The 16355-nt window shown below is 48.6% G+C and overlaps 1 protein-coding gene across 1 annotated transcript in view; it reads right to left on the reverse strand.

Annotated features, from left to right (window-relative positions):
- Positions 1 to 15958, reverse strand: part of MPP1 (MAGUK p55 scaffold protein 1) — a 32948-nt gene extending 16990 nt beyond the window's left edge. Inside the window, exons 1-2 of the mRNA XM_006060857.4 lie at positions 15701 to 15958; positions 337 to 480 (exon numbers count right to left, since the gene is read on the reverse strand). Of these exons, the coding sequence (XP_006060919.1) occupies positions 337 to 480; positions 15701 to 15802 (246 nt within the window). The 5' untranslated portion in view covers positions 15803 to 15958. The remainder of the gene's footprint in view (positions 1 to 336; positions 481 to 15700) is intronic.
- Between the last annotated feature and the right edge of the window lie 397 nt (positions 15959 to 16355).

Genomic DNA, 16355 nt, shown 5'->3' on the forward strand with positions numbered 1-16355 from the left:
TATTTCTGAGCTGATCTTGTTTTGTTTGTTTCAGTTCTATCAGTTTATTGCTACCAACCCTCCACCCTCATGTGAACGTGCTCAGTCGTGTAACCCCATGGACTGCAGCCCGCCAGGCTCCTCTTTGTCCATGGACATTTCCAGGCAGGAATACTGGAGGTGGTTGCTGTTTCTGTCTCCAGGCTGAGCTGATCTTTAAGATATCTGAAAGTGATTTCTTGGGAGAAAGACTTCCTGTCTCCACCACCTGGGGCGTCAACCACTGGAAGGGGGCAGGAAGCCTGCTCTGGAGCGGGGGCGGGCGGGGGGGTGATGGTGGCGAAAAACAGGGGTTACCATGGGCTCCTCGGTGACCTTCTCGAACTGGATGAGCCGCACTTTCCGGGCCTCCTGGCCCTGAGTCTGGGCTGGGCTCCCCAGGGCAGCGGGCCCATTGGTGTACATGTCCTCCATCACAGCACTCAGCTGGGGTGACACAGGCTGGCAGGGCAAAAGAGCAGAGCATTGGATGAAGCAAGTAGCTGAGGCGACCCCTAGGATATCACTGCAGGTCTACAAACCCCAAAGCTACAGAAAGTGAAAGTGAAGTCGCTCAGTCGTGTCTGACTCTTTGCGACCCCATGGACTGTAGCCCACCAGGCTCCTCCATCCAGGGAATTTTCTAAACAAGAGTACTGGTGTGGGTGGCCATTCCCTTCTTCAGGGGATCTTCCTGACCTAGGGATCTAACCAGGGTCTCCCACATTGTGGGCAGGCATTTTACCATCTGAGCCACCAGGGAATCCCAAGCTACGTAAACCAATGCTTATCTTCTTAGGCTGGTAGCTGACTGCATTCAATTTGATGGGCCATGTTATTTATCCTATCATTTTGCCATTTCATACTGGATACTGAAAGAGGAACTCCCTAGGTCAGTAGGTGCCCAATATGCTACTGGAGATCAGTGGAGAAATAACTCCAGAAAGAATGAAGGGATTGAGCCAAAGCAAAAACAATACCCAGTTGTGGATGTGACTGGTGATAGAAGCAAGGTCAGATGCTGTAAAGAGCAATATTGCATAGGAACCTGGAATGTTAGGGCCATGAATCAAGGCAAATTGGAAGTGTTCAAACAGGAGATGGCAAGAGTGAACGTCGACATTCTAGGAATCAGCAAACTAAAATGGACTGGAATGGGTGAATTTAACTCAGATGACCATTATATCTACTACTGTGGGCAGGAATCCCTTAGAAGAAATGGAGTAGCCATCATGGTCAACAAAAGAGTCCAAAACGCAGTACTTGGATGCAATCTCAAAAACGACAAAATGATCTCTGTTCGTTTCCAAGGCAAACCATTCAATATCACAGGAATCCAAGTCTATTCCCCAACCAGTACTGCTGAAGAAGCTGAAGTTGAACGGTTCTAGGAAGACCTCCAAGACCTTTTAGAACTAACACCCAAAAAAGATGTCCTTTTCATTATAGGGGACTGGGATGCAAAAGTAGGAGGTCAAGAAACACCTGGGGTAATGGGAAAATTTGCCCTTGGAATATGGAATGAAGCAGGGCAAAGGCTAATAGAGTTTTGCAAGGAGAACACACTGGTCATAGCAAACACCCTGTTCCAACAACACAAGACAAGACTCTACACATGGACATCACCAGATGGTCAACACCAAAATCAGATTGATTATATTCTTTGCAGCCAGAGATGGAGAAGCTCTATACTGTTAGCAAAAAGAAGACTGGGAGCTGACTGTGGCTCAGATCATGAGCTCCTTATTGCCAAATTCAGACTTAAATTGAAGAAAGTAGGGAAAACCACTAGACCAGTCAGGTATGACCTAAATCAAATCCCTTATGATTATACACTGGAAGTGAGAAATAGACATAAGGGACTAGATCTGATAGAGTGCCTGATGAACTATGGATGGATGGAGGTTCATGACATTGTATAGGAGACAGGGATCAAGACCATCCCCAGGAAAAGAAATGCAAAAAGGCAAAATGGCTGTCCGAGGAGGCCTTACAAATAGCTGTGAAAAGAAGAGAAGCGAAAAGCAAAGGAGAAAAGGAAAGATATAAGCATCTGAATGCAGAATTCCAAAGAATAGCAAGAAGAGATAAGAAAGCCTTCCTCAGCGATCAATGCAAAGAAATAGAGGAAAACAACAGAATGGGAAAGACTAGAGACCTCTTCAAGAAAATTAGAGATACCAAGGGAACATTTCATGCAAAGATGGGCTCGATAAAGGACAGAAATGGTATGGATCTAACAGAAGCAGAAGATATTAAGAAGAGGTGGCAAGAATACAGAGAAGAACTGTACAAAAAAGATCTTCACAACCAAGATAATCACAATGGTATGATCACTCACCTAGAGCCAGACATCCTGGAATGTGAAGTCAAGTGGGCTTTAGAAAGCATCACTACGAACAAAGCTAGTGGAGGTGATGGAATTTCAGTTGAGCTATTTCAAATCCTGAAAGATGATGCTGTGAAAGTGCTGCACTCAATATGCCAGCAAATTTGGAAAACTCAGCAGTGGCCACAGGACCGGAAAAGGTCAGTTTTCATTCCAATCCCAAAGAAAGGCAATGCCAAAGAATGCTCAAACTACCGCACAATTGCACTCATCTCACACAATAGTAAAGTAATGCTCAAAATTCTACAAGCCAGGCTTCAGCAATATGTGAACCGTGAACTTCCAGATGTTCAAGCTGGTTTCAGAAAAGGCAGAGGAACCAGAGATCAAATTGTCAACATCTGCTGGATCATGGAAAAAGCAAGAGAGTTCCAGAAAAACATCTATTTCTGCTTTACTGACTATGCCAAAGCCTTTGATTGTGTGGATCACAATAAACTGTGGAAAATTCTTCAAGAGATCGAATACCAGACCACCTGTCCTGCCTCTTGAGAAACCTATATGCAGGTCAGCAAGCAACAGTTAGAACTGGACATGGAACAACAGACTGTTTCCAAATAGGAAAAGGAGTATGTCAAGGCTGTATACTGTCACCCTGCTTATTTAACTTATATGCAGAGTACATCATGAGAAACACTGGGCTGGAAGAAGTACAAGCTGGAATCAAGATTGCCAGGGGAAATATCAATAACCTCAGATATGCAGATGACACCACCCTTATGGCAGAAAGTGAAGAGGACCTAAAAAGCCTCTTGATGAAAGTGAAAGAGGAGAGTGAAAAGGTTGGCTTAAAGCTCAACATTCAGAAAACTAAGATCATAGCATCTGGTCCCATCTCTTCATGGGAAATAGATGGGCAAACAGTGGAAACAGTGTCAGACTTTATTTTTGGGGGCTCCAAAATCACTGCAGATGGTGATTGCAGCCATGAAATTAAAAGACACTTACTCCTTGGAAGGAAAGTTATGACCAACCTAGATAGCATATTCAAAAGCAGAGATGTTACTTTGCCAACAAAGGTCCGTCTAGTCAAGGCTATGGTTTTTCCAGTGGTCACGTATGGATGTGAGAGTTGGACTGTGAAGAAAGCTGAGTGCTGAAGAACTGATGCTTTTGAACTGTGGTGTTGGAGAAGACTCTTGAGAGTCCCTTGGACTGCAAGGAGATCCAACCAGTCCTTTCTAAAGGAGATCAGCCCTGGCTGTTCTTTGGAAGGAATGATGCTAAGGCTGAAACTCCAGTACTTTGGCCACCTCATGCGAAGAGTTGACTCATTGGAAAAGACTCTGATGCTGAGAGGGATTGGGGGCAGGAGGAAAAGGGGACGACAGGGGATGAGATGGCTGGATGGCATCACCGACTCGATGGACATGAGTTTGAGTGAACTCTGGGAGTTGGTGATAGACAGGGAGGCCTGGCATGCTGCGATTCATGGTGTCGCAAAGAGTCAGACATGACTGACTGAACTGAACTGTTATTTATCCAACGGGCCACCCCTCCCATTGGCCTGAGATGCCACGTGAACTGTGATTCGTTGACCTCAACCATGCAGACAGCACAGCCGCATGAATTACACTCTGGAAAGTCTCTGCATGATACATCTGAAGTTAATTTAAGGCCTCTGGCCTGGGCAGGAGGACAGACAGAAGGCTGGTCTTGGTAATCCATGGTGCCAGGTCAACCCCACATTGGCAGCAGGAATGTTCATCCCCACCTGACTTTCTAGACAAAACCAGACAGTTGGCAGTGCCAAACAGAAAAGGTGAGACAGCCAAGCTTTGAGAAAAGCAGCAGAGCACATTGTCAAAATCAGGGAGGAAGCAGAAGTGCCTTCTATCTGACACAAAAGAGCCAAATGACAACTAAAAAATATAAATACCTTGAAGCGAAGAAACTCCCCTGAGACAAGCAAAGGTTTAGTAGGCACACAGAGCGATAATCATAGATGCGGACAGTTGTCCCATCAAAACTAACACCTTCTCACCAAAAGACGATCAAGAGCTATGAAGGCATGGCACAGCCTGACTGTAAAAGCTGCAATACATACGTCTGACAGAGACTTATTTATACCCAGAACATGTGAAGAATTCTTATGACTCAATAACAGGATGGCAAGTGAGGAAAAGACAGAATGTTTGAACGGACACTTCATTTCAAAAGGCCACATGCACTACAAGAGCCTACAAGCACTGTAATCAGGGAAATACTGGGTGGGCCAAAAAGTTCTTTTGGGCTTTTTCATAAGATGCACTAGGGAGCTGATGGCGAAAAAGACAAGTTTAGCACACACTGACCCTAGGCCCTGTCAACCACACTTTGAAGTGTTCACCCAAAAGAAAAGACACAGGGTTGCACATGGATGTTCACAGCAGCTTTATTCACCCACAGGAGGTGGCAGAAACAAGAAAAGGACCATGTTGACAGGGGTCAACATGCATCAGTCTGAAAAGTGTGATGTTGAGTGAAAGAAGCTTTAGGCAAAAGAGTACACATTAGATGAGCCCATTTGTGAGGTTTTAGAACACGCCTAAACGACAATAACAACATTGAAGATGGTGGTTACCTCTGTTGGGATGGGAAGGGGTAGGCTGGGTAGAGTATGAGAGATACTTCTGGAGTGTTGATGCTCCAAACTGTGATCAGGGTTGGGTTAGCACAGGTGTATGTATTTGTTCAAACTCATCCAGTACATTTCACCAGATGGACCTTGGACCACAAAGTTAAAAAAAAAATCATATAGAAATACTGAATACTATTCCATAATATGCACGCTGAAGCCTTTAGGGGTGAACTGTTCTGATGCTTGCAGCTTTTTTAAAAAAAAAACAAGATTCATTCATTTCTTTTATGACTGTGCCGGGTCTTAGTTGCTGCTGTTGGGCTTTTCTCTAGATGTGGTGAGTGGCCTTCTCATACCAGTGGTTTGTCCTGTTGCAGGGCACAGGCTGTAGGCACAGGGTTCAGTTGTGGAACTTACTTTGAGGAAAAAAAAAAGGTGAATGAATGGTTTGTGGATAGACACGTGACAAAGCACACATGGCCACGTGTTAATGGTATAATCTAGGAGGTATGTCAAATGGAAGCTACTATCAAATTGTTTGTTCTTTGCAGTGGGTTTGAAAATTTGCAGATAAAACACTGGAAGGAATGGCATCAGGAGAGTGAAAAAAGGCCACAGAGCATGGAACTGGGACCCTCAGAAGCTGTCCTACTGTGGATGGACTTTGGAATTTTAAGAACAGTGTGGCTCTGACATCACATGCCAATGAGAATAAATGGATGGATCTCCTTAAAGCACTCCTCAGTCTCCTTTGCTGGTTCTTCCTCCTCTTTCTAACTGAACTGCTCTTGAAGTAGCCCAGGGCTTGGAGAAGGGCAAGGAGCACTCTGAAAATGTTCCCACCCACTCCAGGTCAAATATTCAATCAGGACGTTAGGGAAGGATTCCGCTGCACATGGACTGCGGCTGCGATCCAGCCACAGCGGGGGTGGGGGTGACCCTCAGAGACCACGGGGAGGGAAGATCTTCCCAATGGGTGGGACCAGGAGGGCACCTCATCAGCCAGTTGGTGGCAAAGGAGAAATGGGAAGATTCCCCAGGGAGGAACAGCTAGCCCCATCTATGTGTCTGTCTGTCTCTCCAGATCTATTGCAATCAGGGAAGTCCCAAGAAAGAGAAACTGCCCTGGGCAGCAGCTAGCACTTCTCCAGACTCACGTGACACGGCTTTCCACAGTGCTATGAAAGCAGAAGCTTCTAACAAGGGATTGTATTTAGCAAAGTAACTGATGAGACGTAACTGATGTAACTCATGTAACTGATGTAACTCATGACACCAGAGCTACAGGGCACTTCAAGGCCATCTACAGTAGATGAGTTACCTCTACCTCTGTGCAAAGTGTCCTAGCACACACAGATACCATGGAGCCATGAAAAGGAGGTTCAGGGGTTGATCTCAAAGAAATGTTGTTAAGTGAAAAAAAAAAGGAGGGGGGAGGAAAGGTATGCTGTGAAACAGATGAAAATCTTCATATCTGCTTGTAAACATGCCATCTCTCTCTGGAGGGACACGTGAACAACATGGAGGAACTGGGTGACAAGAGAAGGGGCTCAGAAGAAAACTGGATTCATTTCAGATTAATCTCTTAACAGGCATATAAAAGCCTTCTCTTGTGGCAAGATAGAATTTTCCTAAGTGAGTGTCATTTAGATTCAAGTTGGGAGCTTAAGGAATTGTGTGTAGTGTGGATCCTGTTTTTTTTTTTTTTTTTTGATATTCATTTATTTGATTGTGCTGGGTCTCAGTTGCAGCCTGTAGGATCTAGTTCTCAGAGCAGGGATTGAACCCACGGAAAAGTCTGAGCGTGGGAAAAGTCCCTGGGCCCTACTGAAAGGAGAGTCCAAGGCAGGAAGGTAAATAGAAACCCACACACACAAAAAAAGGAAGTCATGAGGATGAGAGATTTAAAAAATGTTCCGGCAGACAGCAGAGCCGAGAATGTGCACCCAGAAGAAACTAGCTGGGGAAGATTGCAGGAAGGAGGAAGCCGGTATCTCATCAACCAGAACTGGAGAACAGGCTGTCCCAGGCTGCACAAGGGGCTGAAAAAAGAAGAACTGAGTTGGGTGTCTGGTCATCCCGAAAAAGATCAGGGAGAAGCTGAATCAGTGAGAAACAGAATAAAGCTGTTGGGTTGGCCACCAGTCAGAATAATACAAAAGCCTCTACCAACGTTCCCTTTTTAGCATCGACCTACAGCAGGTTGCAAAACAATTGTAGGTAAAGAACAGACTGTAAATGTCAGAACCCTTACAACATCAAGGTCCACACACACACGACAGAAAAGAATGAAAGGAAGGGTCTCCGGATCCTGGGAGACCTGTGAGAAGGGAAGTCACCAAAGGAATGAATGGAGAATTTTTAGTTCTGCTGGATTTTGGCCACACGCTTGGGTTCCATTTAGTGACAGTCAGAAGGCTTGTCCTTGTGGAACCAAGAGGAGTCCCTTCTTGCTGCAACTAGAGAAAGCCTGCGCTTAGCCATGAAGACCCAGCAGAGACAAAAACAGAAAAACAAACCAGTGCTATTAAAAAAAAAAAAAGAAAGAAAATCATAAGGAAATATCACCACACAGCCATCAGAGCAGCTATGATCAAAACCAGTGACAAGACTAAATAGTCATAAGGATGGAAAGAAACTGAATCTCTTATCCATGGCTGGTGGTAATGTAAAATGGGACAGCCATTCAGGAAGAGAATCGGGTGTTTTCTTAGAAAACAAAATGAGTACTTTACAAGCGAGCAATGCTGGTAAAGAACCGCCTGCAATGTGGGAGGCCTGGGTTGGGAAGATCCCCTGGAGAAGGGAAAGGCTACCCACTCCAGTATTCTGGCCTGGAGAATTCCATGGACTGTATAGTCCATGGGGTCACGAAGAATCGGACACGACTGAGAGACTTTCACTGTATTCACTGTAATGGAACAAGACAAATGTGTGTGCAAATCCTGCTACATGAAGGTTTGTACCTGGGCTGGATGAAGCACAAGCTGTAATCAAGATTGTCGGGAGAAATATCAATAACCTCAGATATGCAGATGACACCACCCTTACGGCAGAAAGTGAAGAACTAAAGAGCCTCTTGATAAAAGTGAAAGAGGAGTGTGAAAAAGTTGGCTTAAAGCTCAACATTCAGAAAACTAAGATCATGGCATCTGGTCCCACCACTTCAAGGCAAATAGATGGGGAAACAGTGGAAACAGTGAGAGACTTTATTTGGGGGGGCTCCAAAATCACTGCAGATGGTGATTGCAGCCATGAAATTAAAAGACACTTACTGCTTCCCTGGTGACTCAGATGGTAAAGCGTTTGCCTACAATGCAGGAGACCCAGGTTCAATCCCTGGGTTGGGAAGATCTCCTGGAGAAGGAAATGGTAACCCACTCCGGTATTCTTGCCTGGAAAATCCCATGGACGGAGAAGCCTAATAGGCTACAGGCCATGGAGTCACAAAGAGTCAGACATGACTGAGTGACTTCACTTTCACTTTACTCCTTGGAAGGAAAGTTATGACCAACATAGACAGCATATTAAAAAGCAGAGACATTACTTTGTAAACAAAGATCCGTCTAGTCAAGGCTATGGTTTTTCCAGTGGTTATGTATGGATGTGAGAGTTGGACTATAAAGAAAGCTGAGCACTGAAGAACTGATGCTTTTGAACTGTGGTGTTGGAGAAGACTCTTGAGAGTCCCTTGGACTGCAAGGAGATCCACACAGTCCATCCTAAAGAAGATCAGCCCTGGGTGTTCATTGGAAGGTCTGATGTTGAAGCTGAAACTCCAATACTTTGGCCACCTGATGCAAAGAGCTGACTCATTTGAAAAGACCCTGATGCTGGGAAAGATTGAAGGTAGGAGGAGAAGGGGATGACAGAGGATGAGATGGTTGGATGGCATCACCGGCTCAATGGAGATGAGTTTGGGTAGACTCTGGGAGTTGGTGTTGGACAGGGAGGCCTGGTGTGCTGCAGTTCATGGGGTCGCAAAGAGTCAGACACGACTGAGTGACTGAACTGAACTGAAGGTTTGTACAGATTTACTCATAGTAACTCAAACCTGGAAACAACTAGGAGTATCTATCACAGGTGAGCAGCTCAACAGACTATGATCCATCCAGACTTTGGGACAATTCCCAGCAATAAAAATATTGCCAATGATTTGATTCCAGGTAAACTCCAATACTTTGGCCACCTCATGTGAAGAGTTGACTCATTGGAAAAGACTCTGATGCTGGGAGGGATTGGGGGCAGGAGGAGAAGGGGACGACAGAGGATGAGATGGCTGGATGGCGTCACTGACTCAATGGACATGAGTCTTAGTGAAATCCGGGAGTTGGTGATGGACAGGGAGGCCTGGTGAGCTGCGATTCATGGCATCGCAAAGAGTCGGACACAACTGAGCAACTGAACTGAACTGATATAACATTATTGGGATGACAAAATTACAGAGCTGGCAAACAGACTAGCGGTGGTGGTTATGTATCTTCACACATGTGACAAAATTGCCCAGAGCTACACTCACATGTCACAGCAATGTCAAGTCCATGGTTTTGACAATGTACTATTTTTGATCTCATAGGAGACAGAGTTGAAGTTATTGTAAAAAAGTAGCAAAACAGCTGGCAGGTAGCACTTGTTTGCACCCAAAGAGCTGTAACTAAGAGAGCACAGTAACCAATGGGGAGAGGAAACAACAAACCATGGAGAAAGTTGCAGGAATCTGGGGTTGGAAATTAACAGGCTACAGCACATGGTGACCTCAGAGCTTCTCAAAGCATTACCCACAGCGACCTGGAAGCATGTGGCATCAAGTTGGAAGAATTCTTTCTGTTAAAAAAGCACCTTATTTGTTTTTACCATGTTGCAGGTATTAAGAGATTTGAACGCACAGACTTAGGAGTTCAAGGATCACTGACTGCATGCCTGACTTGCCCTGATTCTGACTTACAAATCTTTGTTCACTAGTAATAGTGGGGCTGAGAATGCTCAAAATCAAACCTGCAGATTCATTCCATGGATCTCCCAGCAACTACCACTTGCTGCTGCTGCTGCTAAGTCGCTTCAGTCGTGTCCAACTCTATGTGACCCCAGAGACGGCAGCCCACCAGGCTCCCCCGTCCCTGGGATTCTCCAGGCAAGAACACTGGAGTGGCTTGCCATTTCCTTCTCCAATGCATGAAAGTGAAAAGTGAAAGTGAAGTCGCTTAGTCGTGTCTGACTCCTAGCGACCCCATGGACTGCAGCCTACCAGGCTCCTCCATCCATGGGATTTGCCAGGCAAGAGTACTGGAGTGGGGTGCCATTGCCTTCTCCAAACTACCACTTACGTGTCTTAAAACCCAGCAATGCTGGTAAAGAATCTGCCTGCAATGTGGGAGACTTGGGTTTGATCCATGTAACCAGGGATTCATCAGTAACCATAGCAGGTAAAGGTGGCCATAAAGTCTGGAAACACAGATCAGATTCTCTTATCATGTGCTATAAAGTACCATCAAGAAAGCATTTCTGATGATTCATCTGGGTTTGCAGACATGGCGGAGCCCTGTGTAACGTTCTCAACAAGGACAGAGTCGAAAGTCTGTCCACGGAAGACAGAGTGAACTTGGCAAGGGGGTGGATGCCTGCGTGATTGGGGGTCTCATCTCTTCATTCAGCTCCAGGACATGTCAGCCTTTAAATTAAGGACTCTGCAAAGCATGCCAGAGGTAGAACACAGTGAACCCAGAAAAGTTCAACACTTGCTATGCCAAACGCTGGGCTTTTCAATGTGCTTATCCATCAAGACAGTCCCCCTTCCTAATGACTCAGAGCCACTATCACACTCCCTCAGAAGCTGCCAGTGATGAGAGAGATACCCGGAATGCTCTGACCTGGCACCTGAAGAACCAACTCGCACCTGTGGGGTGCCCCCAAAGCACCACCTGATGCCCCTGCTCTGACCGCTCTTTGATGACACCTGGCACCCCCAGCCCACAGACAATCTGTGAGGAAGGGCTAGACAGACAGACAGATACGTACAGAGCAGGGGCCGCAGGCTGCAGTCAGTCCCCCGTCTCTCCTGTCCTGCCCCTCAACTGCTGGAACTTGGCGTGTTTCCACAGCTGGTAAGACACGCGCCTTCCAACGGGCAGCAGAGATTTTCCATGGTTTGTTCTGGGACTTACTGGCCCCACGCTGGACCACAATGTTGAGTCCTTCCCAGTGCCATGAGCACCCGTGCCGGGTGATTACAAAGTGATACAAGCAATGCTGAGCAAACAATATTGGGCAAAGGTGCTTGATTGCTTTCTGTGGGGTGCACTTTGCAACTTGGACACCAGTACCCCCCTGGCCAGGGAGGCCCCCAGCCACACCCGGGCAGGATGGGGAATGGCCGTCCCACGTGAGGAGGGTGCAGGGCCGCTCTCTGCTCCACAGCCTGTCAGGGGCCCATATTCACACAAACTGCTGGGGTGGCAAGGCCTGGCCTCTGAAACCCTCTTCAGAGGAAACATCTGTGGTGGGTTCAAAGGGCAGAGGCAGCAGTTCAGAGGAAGCTGGGATTAAAAAAGAGAGAGATGAAAAAACAAACTTAGCGGCAGGTGGTGGAGGTGGATGACTCAAGCAGGGCCCACCAAGTCACATTAAGAGCTGGTGACACGATACTGGATGCTTGGGGCTGGTGCACTGGGACGACCCAGAGGGATGGAATGGGGAGGGAGGAGGGAGGAGGGTTCAGGATGGGGAACACATGTATACCTGTGGCGGATTCATTTTGATAATTGGCAAAACTAATACAGTTATGTAAAGTTTAAAAATAAAATAAAAGAAAAAAAAAAGGAAAAAAAAAATAAGAGCTGGTGACAGTGACTGGAGGGAAAGAACCAACATCTGTTGGGCTGACGGGTAAGCCCTCTGCCCACTGTTTTCAGGTACCATGGGGCTTCCCTGAGAGCTCATTTGGGAAAGAAGCTGCCTGCAATGCAGGAGACCCGGGTTCGATTCCTGGGCCGGTAAGTTCCCTTGGAGAAGGGCTAGGCTACCCACTCCAGCATTCTTGGGCTTCCCTGGGGGCTCGGCTGGGAAAGAATCCGCCTGCAGTGCGGGAGACCTGGGTTCAATCCCTGGGTTGGGAAGACCCCCTGGAGAAGGGAAAGGCTGCTACCCACTCCAGGATCCTGTCCTGGAGAATTCCATGGACTGTACAGTCAATGGGGTCACCCAGAGTTGGACATGACTGAGCGACTTCAACAGACAGAAGGCCCAGGCCAAGCAGGCAAGTGACAGCCTACACCAGACACCAGCTGCTCAGTCCTCCTGGGCCAGGGCAGGCTCCACTTTGGGAAAGAACACAAGGAAAAAAAAACCCATGAGAAAACCCAAAAGGGCTCAAGGTACCAGAAAAAAGGGGAAACTGTTTCCCAACAAATACGAGAGCTGCAGAAAAGGGCTGGGAGGAGAGGAAAGCCTCAGAGGCAGGATTTTATGCAAGTCCTGGCTTCAGTCCTGATGAACCAGGTGCCTGGGATGCAGACAAACAAAGCACCTGCAGCAGGACTGGCAGGCTGGTGACTTCAGAGCACAAACGTGTACAATCGGCCCTGGGACATGATGGATGTGAGCTGCCACGGGTCCGCTAGCATGAGTATTTCTTGCACAGCCAACCCCGCAGCACCAAACAATTCAGTCCAGGGTCGGTGGCCTCTGCTGGTGGCTGGAGGCTTGTAATCGTGGATGAACCACAGGGACAGAGGAATGGATGCATATGGATGCGGCTCATTGTGAGGAGCCTCCATGTGAAGGAAAAAGGCAAAGTGAAGCCTCAGAAAATTCTATGTTACACCAAGCTGTACTCTGGTTCCCTAATTTGGAGCATGTCTTCCTGTTTCCCAGCCCTGGAGTCAGTTCTCCTCTTTTGAGCAACAGTTGAAAACTTGAGCAACTGGTGCTTAGGGGAAAAAAAAAAATCCCTGCCATCCATGAAACGTCACCTGATTTCATCTCCCCCACCCTAGGGGACCTCTGGTGAAATCTCCAGACCTCTGTGAGCCCTGAATGTCCCTGCCTGGAGCACTGTTGGCTGATGGCACCCTGGATATCTCCAGCCCCAAACCTGTGCAACAGCAGATGAGGCCGAATCTGCTGGCCAGGAGCTCTGCTGAGTGGATACTCAGCTGGAGCCAGACTTCATTCCTGGGCCATTAGGCCCAAGTGAACTTTCAGGGACTTGCAACCTATTTCTTCAGGTTATGGGAAAGGGGCAACTTCAAACAGGCCAGCAGAGAGAAGTAGGAATTTTACAACCCATTTTATGTGCTCTAAGGGACTGCCATAAAGAACAAGGTCACAGAGAGCTCATAAAATGTTTCTCCAAGGAAGGACACCTATAGTTAAATAGGGAAGGCAGCCTCCACTTCAAATGTACTGCAACACTGTGCTCTGATAAGACTTTTTCAGTATCAAATACGGACTACGATCAGAAGGGAAACTTTGGTTTTTGAGTCTTTAGAACTTTTACGGAAAGCAATCTTCCTCAATGAAGTGTTTGGCAACAGGAATTTCAGAATTGCTTTAAAGGCAACAGCTTCCTTGGAGGGAAGGTGAACCTCAGGAAATAAGGAATCATCCGGTTTGTGGGGTCAGGCCACCCCTCATGGAGTGGAGATTCTCCCTCCGAGGTCCACAGTTGGGCAGTTCCGGAAGCTTTTCATTCTGTGCTTTACCAATTTTTCTTATCCCATCCTCAAATCCTTTCATGCAAACAAACTACATAGGCAGGAGACTGTATCTGGTATTGCAGGATAAACTCATGGCTCCACAAAAACTGCTGCTTACTCAGAGTAGTGACAGAGCTTCTGTTCAAAACTGCACACAACGAACCTCCCCAGCCTTCCCACCAGGGTCAGAAAGATCTCCAAGGAGTCGGGACACTGAGTTACAGGTGACGCTCAGGTTGTGCAAAATGAAAGCAGGCACACAGAAAGGCCTACGTAAGCTGGAGTCCATTTGTAGGACAGCCTCAAAAAGGCAAAGTGATAGTGTTTTCCAAATGCTGCTGGGAAAAAACAAACAAACAAATGCTGCTGGAGCGGGGGTGGGGTTCCATGCTTCCAGGGATGGCAGGTGTGGGGGGGGGCAACCCTCAAGGACTGTGAGGTCACAGCTACAGGGTGGGATGTATGTGTCCAATGTCAATGAACTGCACAAATCGGTGAATTCTATGTATGCCAAGTAAATCTCAATAAAGTTGCCAAAAGAAAATTCAATAAAGAGAGTTTGGCAGGGGTGGGGACGGAGTTAAGGCTCAGCCAAGTGAGTTGACTGTTGGGAAGAAAAGCAAAAAATCACATTTCCAAGCTTATGGGGAATCAAGGAGTTTCAGAGCCTGATCCCCTCCTAGCGCACTTGCCGCTGCGCTGCCTAACCTGCAACTTTGTCTTCCCCACGTGATCATCCCGCTGCTCCTGGAAGCCTAGACTACTGCAATCCTGATTTGCAAAGATGGACAAGTGTGAATATGGCGCCCTGAGGGAAGCAGCAAGGTCAATGCAGATACAGAATGCAGCCTCCCCCTGATGCCTCCCAGTCCACAGTCCCCAGCCCGCACGCCAGTCTGCTGGGACCTGGGGGATCTGCAGTTTCATCGTATGCCCAAGTGGATGGGTGCGCTGCATAGCACGTCCACCTCTTCAGGCACTTAGTAATTTGGGAACCATGTCCGAGGCCCCACGGATCAGGCATTTTACCTGGAAAAAGTGAGTGTGCAAACAGCCCTGCCCTGAAAGATCTTGGTGGTCTAGAAAAAGATTCACACTCGTGAGTCCCCAGGCCAGCTAGTGTCTGCTGAGCCCTCTATCTCTGGGTGTCTCTGTGGACATCCTCTCTTGGAACCTGGCCAGCAGGCCGTGAGGAGGCCAGGAAACGTGGAAGGGCTGCCGGTGGGTGCTGGCTGATGGCTGACCACTGAGACCCAGCTTCGGCCTTCAGGTGAGTGAGTGGGCCTGGCATGCAGCCTTACCTTGAAGTAGCTCAGTCATACCAGACTCTTTGCGACCCATGGACTGTAGCCTACCAGGATCCTCCATCCAGGGCATTTTCCAGGAAAGGGTACTGGAGTGGGTGGCCATTTCCTTCTCCAGGAGATCTTCCCGACCCAGGAATCGAATCCCCGTCTAGACGCTTTACCCTCTGAGCCACCAGGGAAGCCCCAAGATAACAAGAGAATCAACTCTCCCTTATGGGCCATCTTTGAGGATAGAGGTGAGTTGCTATTTATGGGCCATCGCAGGAATCTGGGGGGGCGGGGGCGGGCAGAATTACTCCTGAGATGATGCCTGCCCACAGACACAGGCCACCTGGGTGCCCCCCAGCACCAGAGGCCCCCGCAGAAATGCCACGGCATGGTGACTGAGCACTTTGAGGCCAGCGTTGGCTCTTACCACCAACCCTTTCTGCTGACACAAGCACTTAAGCAGACCTCCTCTGGGCTCTGTTCCTGAAAGTCTTCTCCGTGACCCCGACTCCGTCCACGCAGAAGTTTCCCCCGACCTTTCATCAGCTCTCGGGGCCAGGGGCAGCGGCCTCTGCCGATTCCCGCCTAGAGGCGCCGCGGGTCCCAAGCCATGGCGCCCAGAAGTCCCGCACGAGCCCCGGGGGTCAGGGCCCCCACCCCGAGGGCAGGAGGGCGGGCGGCGAGGCCTAGAGTCGGGGACCGGCCCTCATCGCACGCCGTTGGGGGGACCTCGGGAGCCGCTCACCTCGGGCCGGTTGTGCTTCTGCAGCAAGTGCTCCAGGTAGAGATCGGAGAGCGCCGTGCGCATGCCGCCCCCGCCCTCGCCCTCGCTCGCCTTCAGCGTCATCTTGCGGGAGAGCCGGGCCGCCGGGGACGCGGGGGTCGCAGGGCCACGGGACCGGGCACAAGCTGGAGCGCGAGGGCCCCAGAGCCTGCGGCGCGCGGAGGCGGCGAAGGCTGCTGGGACTCGGCGCGCCTGGGCCGTCACCACCCCGCAGGAGGCGCGCCGGGCGTGCGGGGGTGGAGCCCCGCCCACGCCCCGCCCCTGAACACGCCCCCGCCTGGTCCCCCTCCCCCGAGGCCCCCAGGGGCCAGGCTCTGCGCACCTGGGCGCCCGGAATCTCCGACGATTAAAGCCACGAAAACAAACAAACAAACAAAAAAAAAGGAAGGCTTAGTGGCAGCAAGGAGACCAACATTCCAGAGCGGGATTCCTTAGCACCCTCACACCTTCGTGGCGTTCACCCCAGCAGCGAAGGCACGAAAGACTTGCTGAACAAAACAAACATTTCCTGTGCTTACAGAGTTCAGGGCTGTGCGCCATCTGTACACACATTTGCCTGATAAACACCTGGCTCCTTGACCCGAAGGGAATAACCTCACAGTATTACAAGCAGTAC

Source organism: Bubalus bubalis, chromosome X (assembly GCF_019923935.1).
Source record: "Bubalus bubalis isolate 160015118507 breed Murrah chromosome X, NDDB_SH_1, whole genome shotgun sequence".
In the NCBI taxonomy this organism is placed as follows: Eukaryota; Metazoa; Chordata; class Mammalia; order Artiodactyla; family Bovidae; genus Bubalus; species Bubalus bubalis.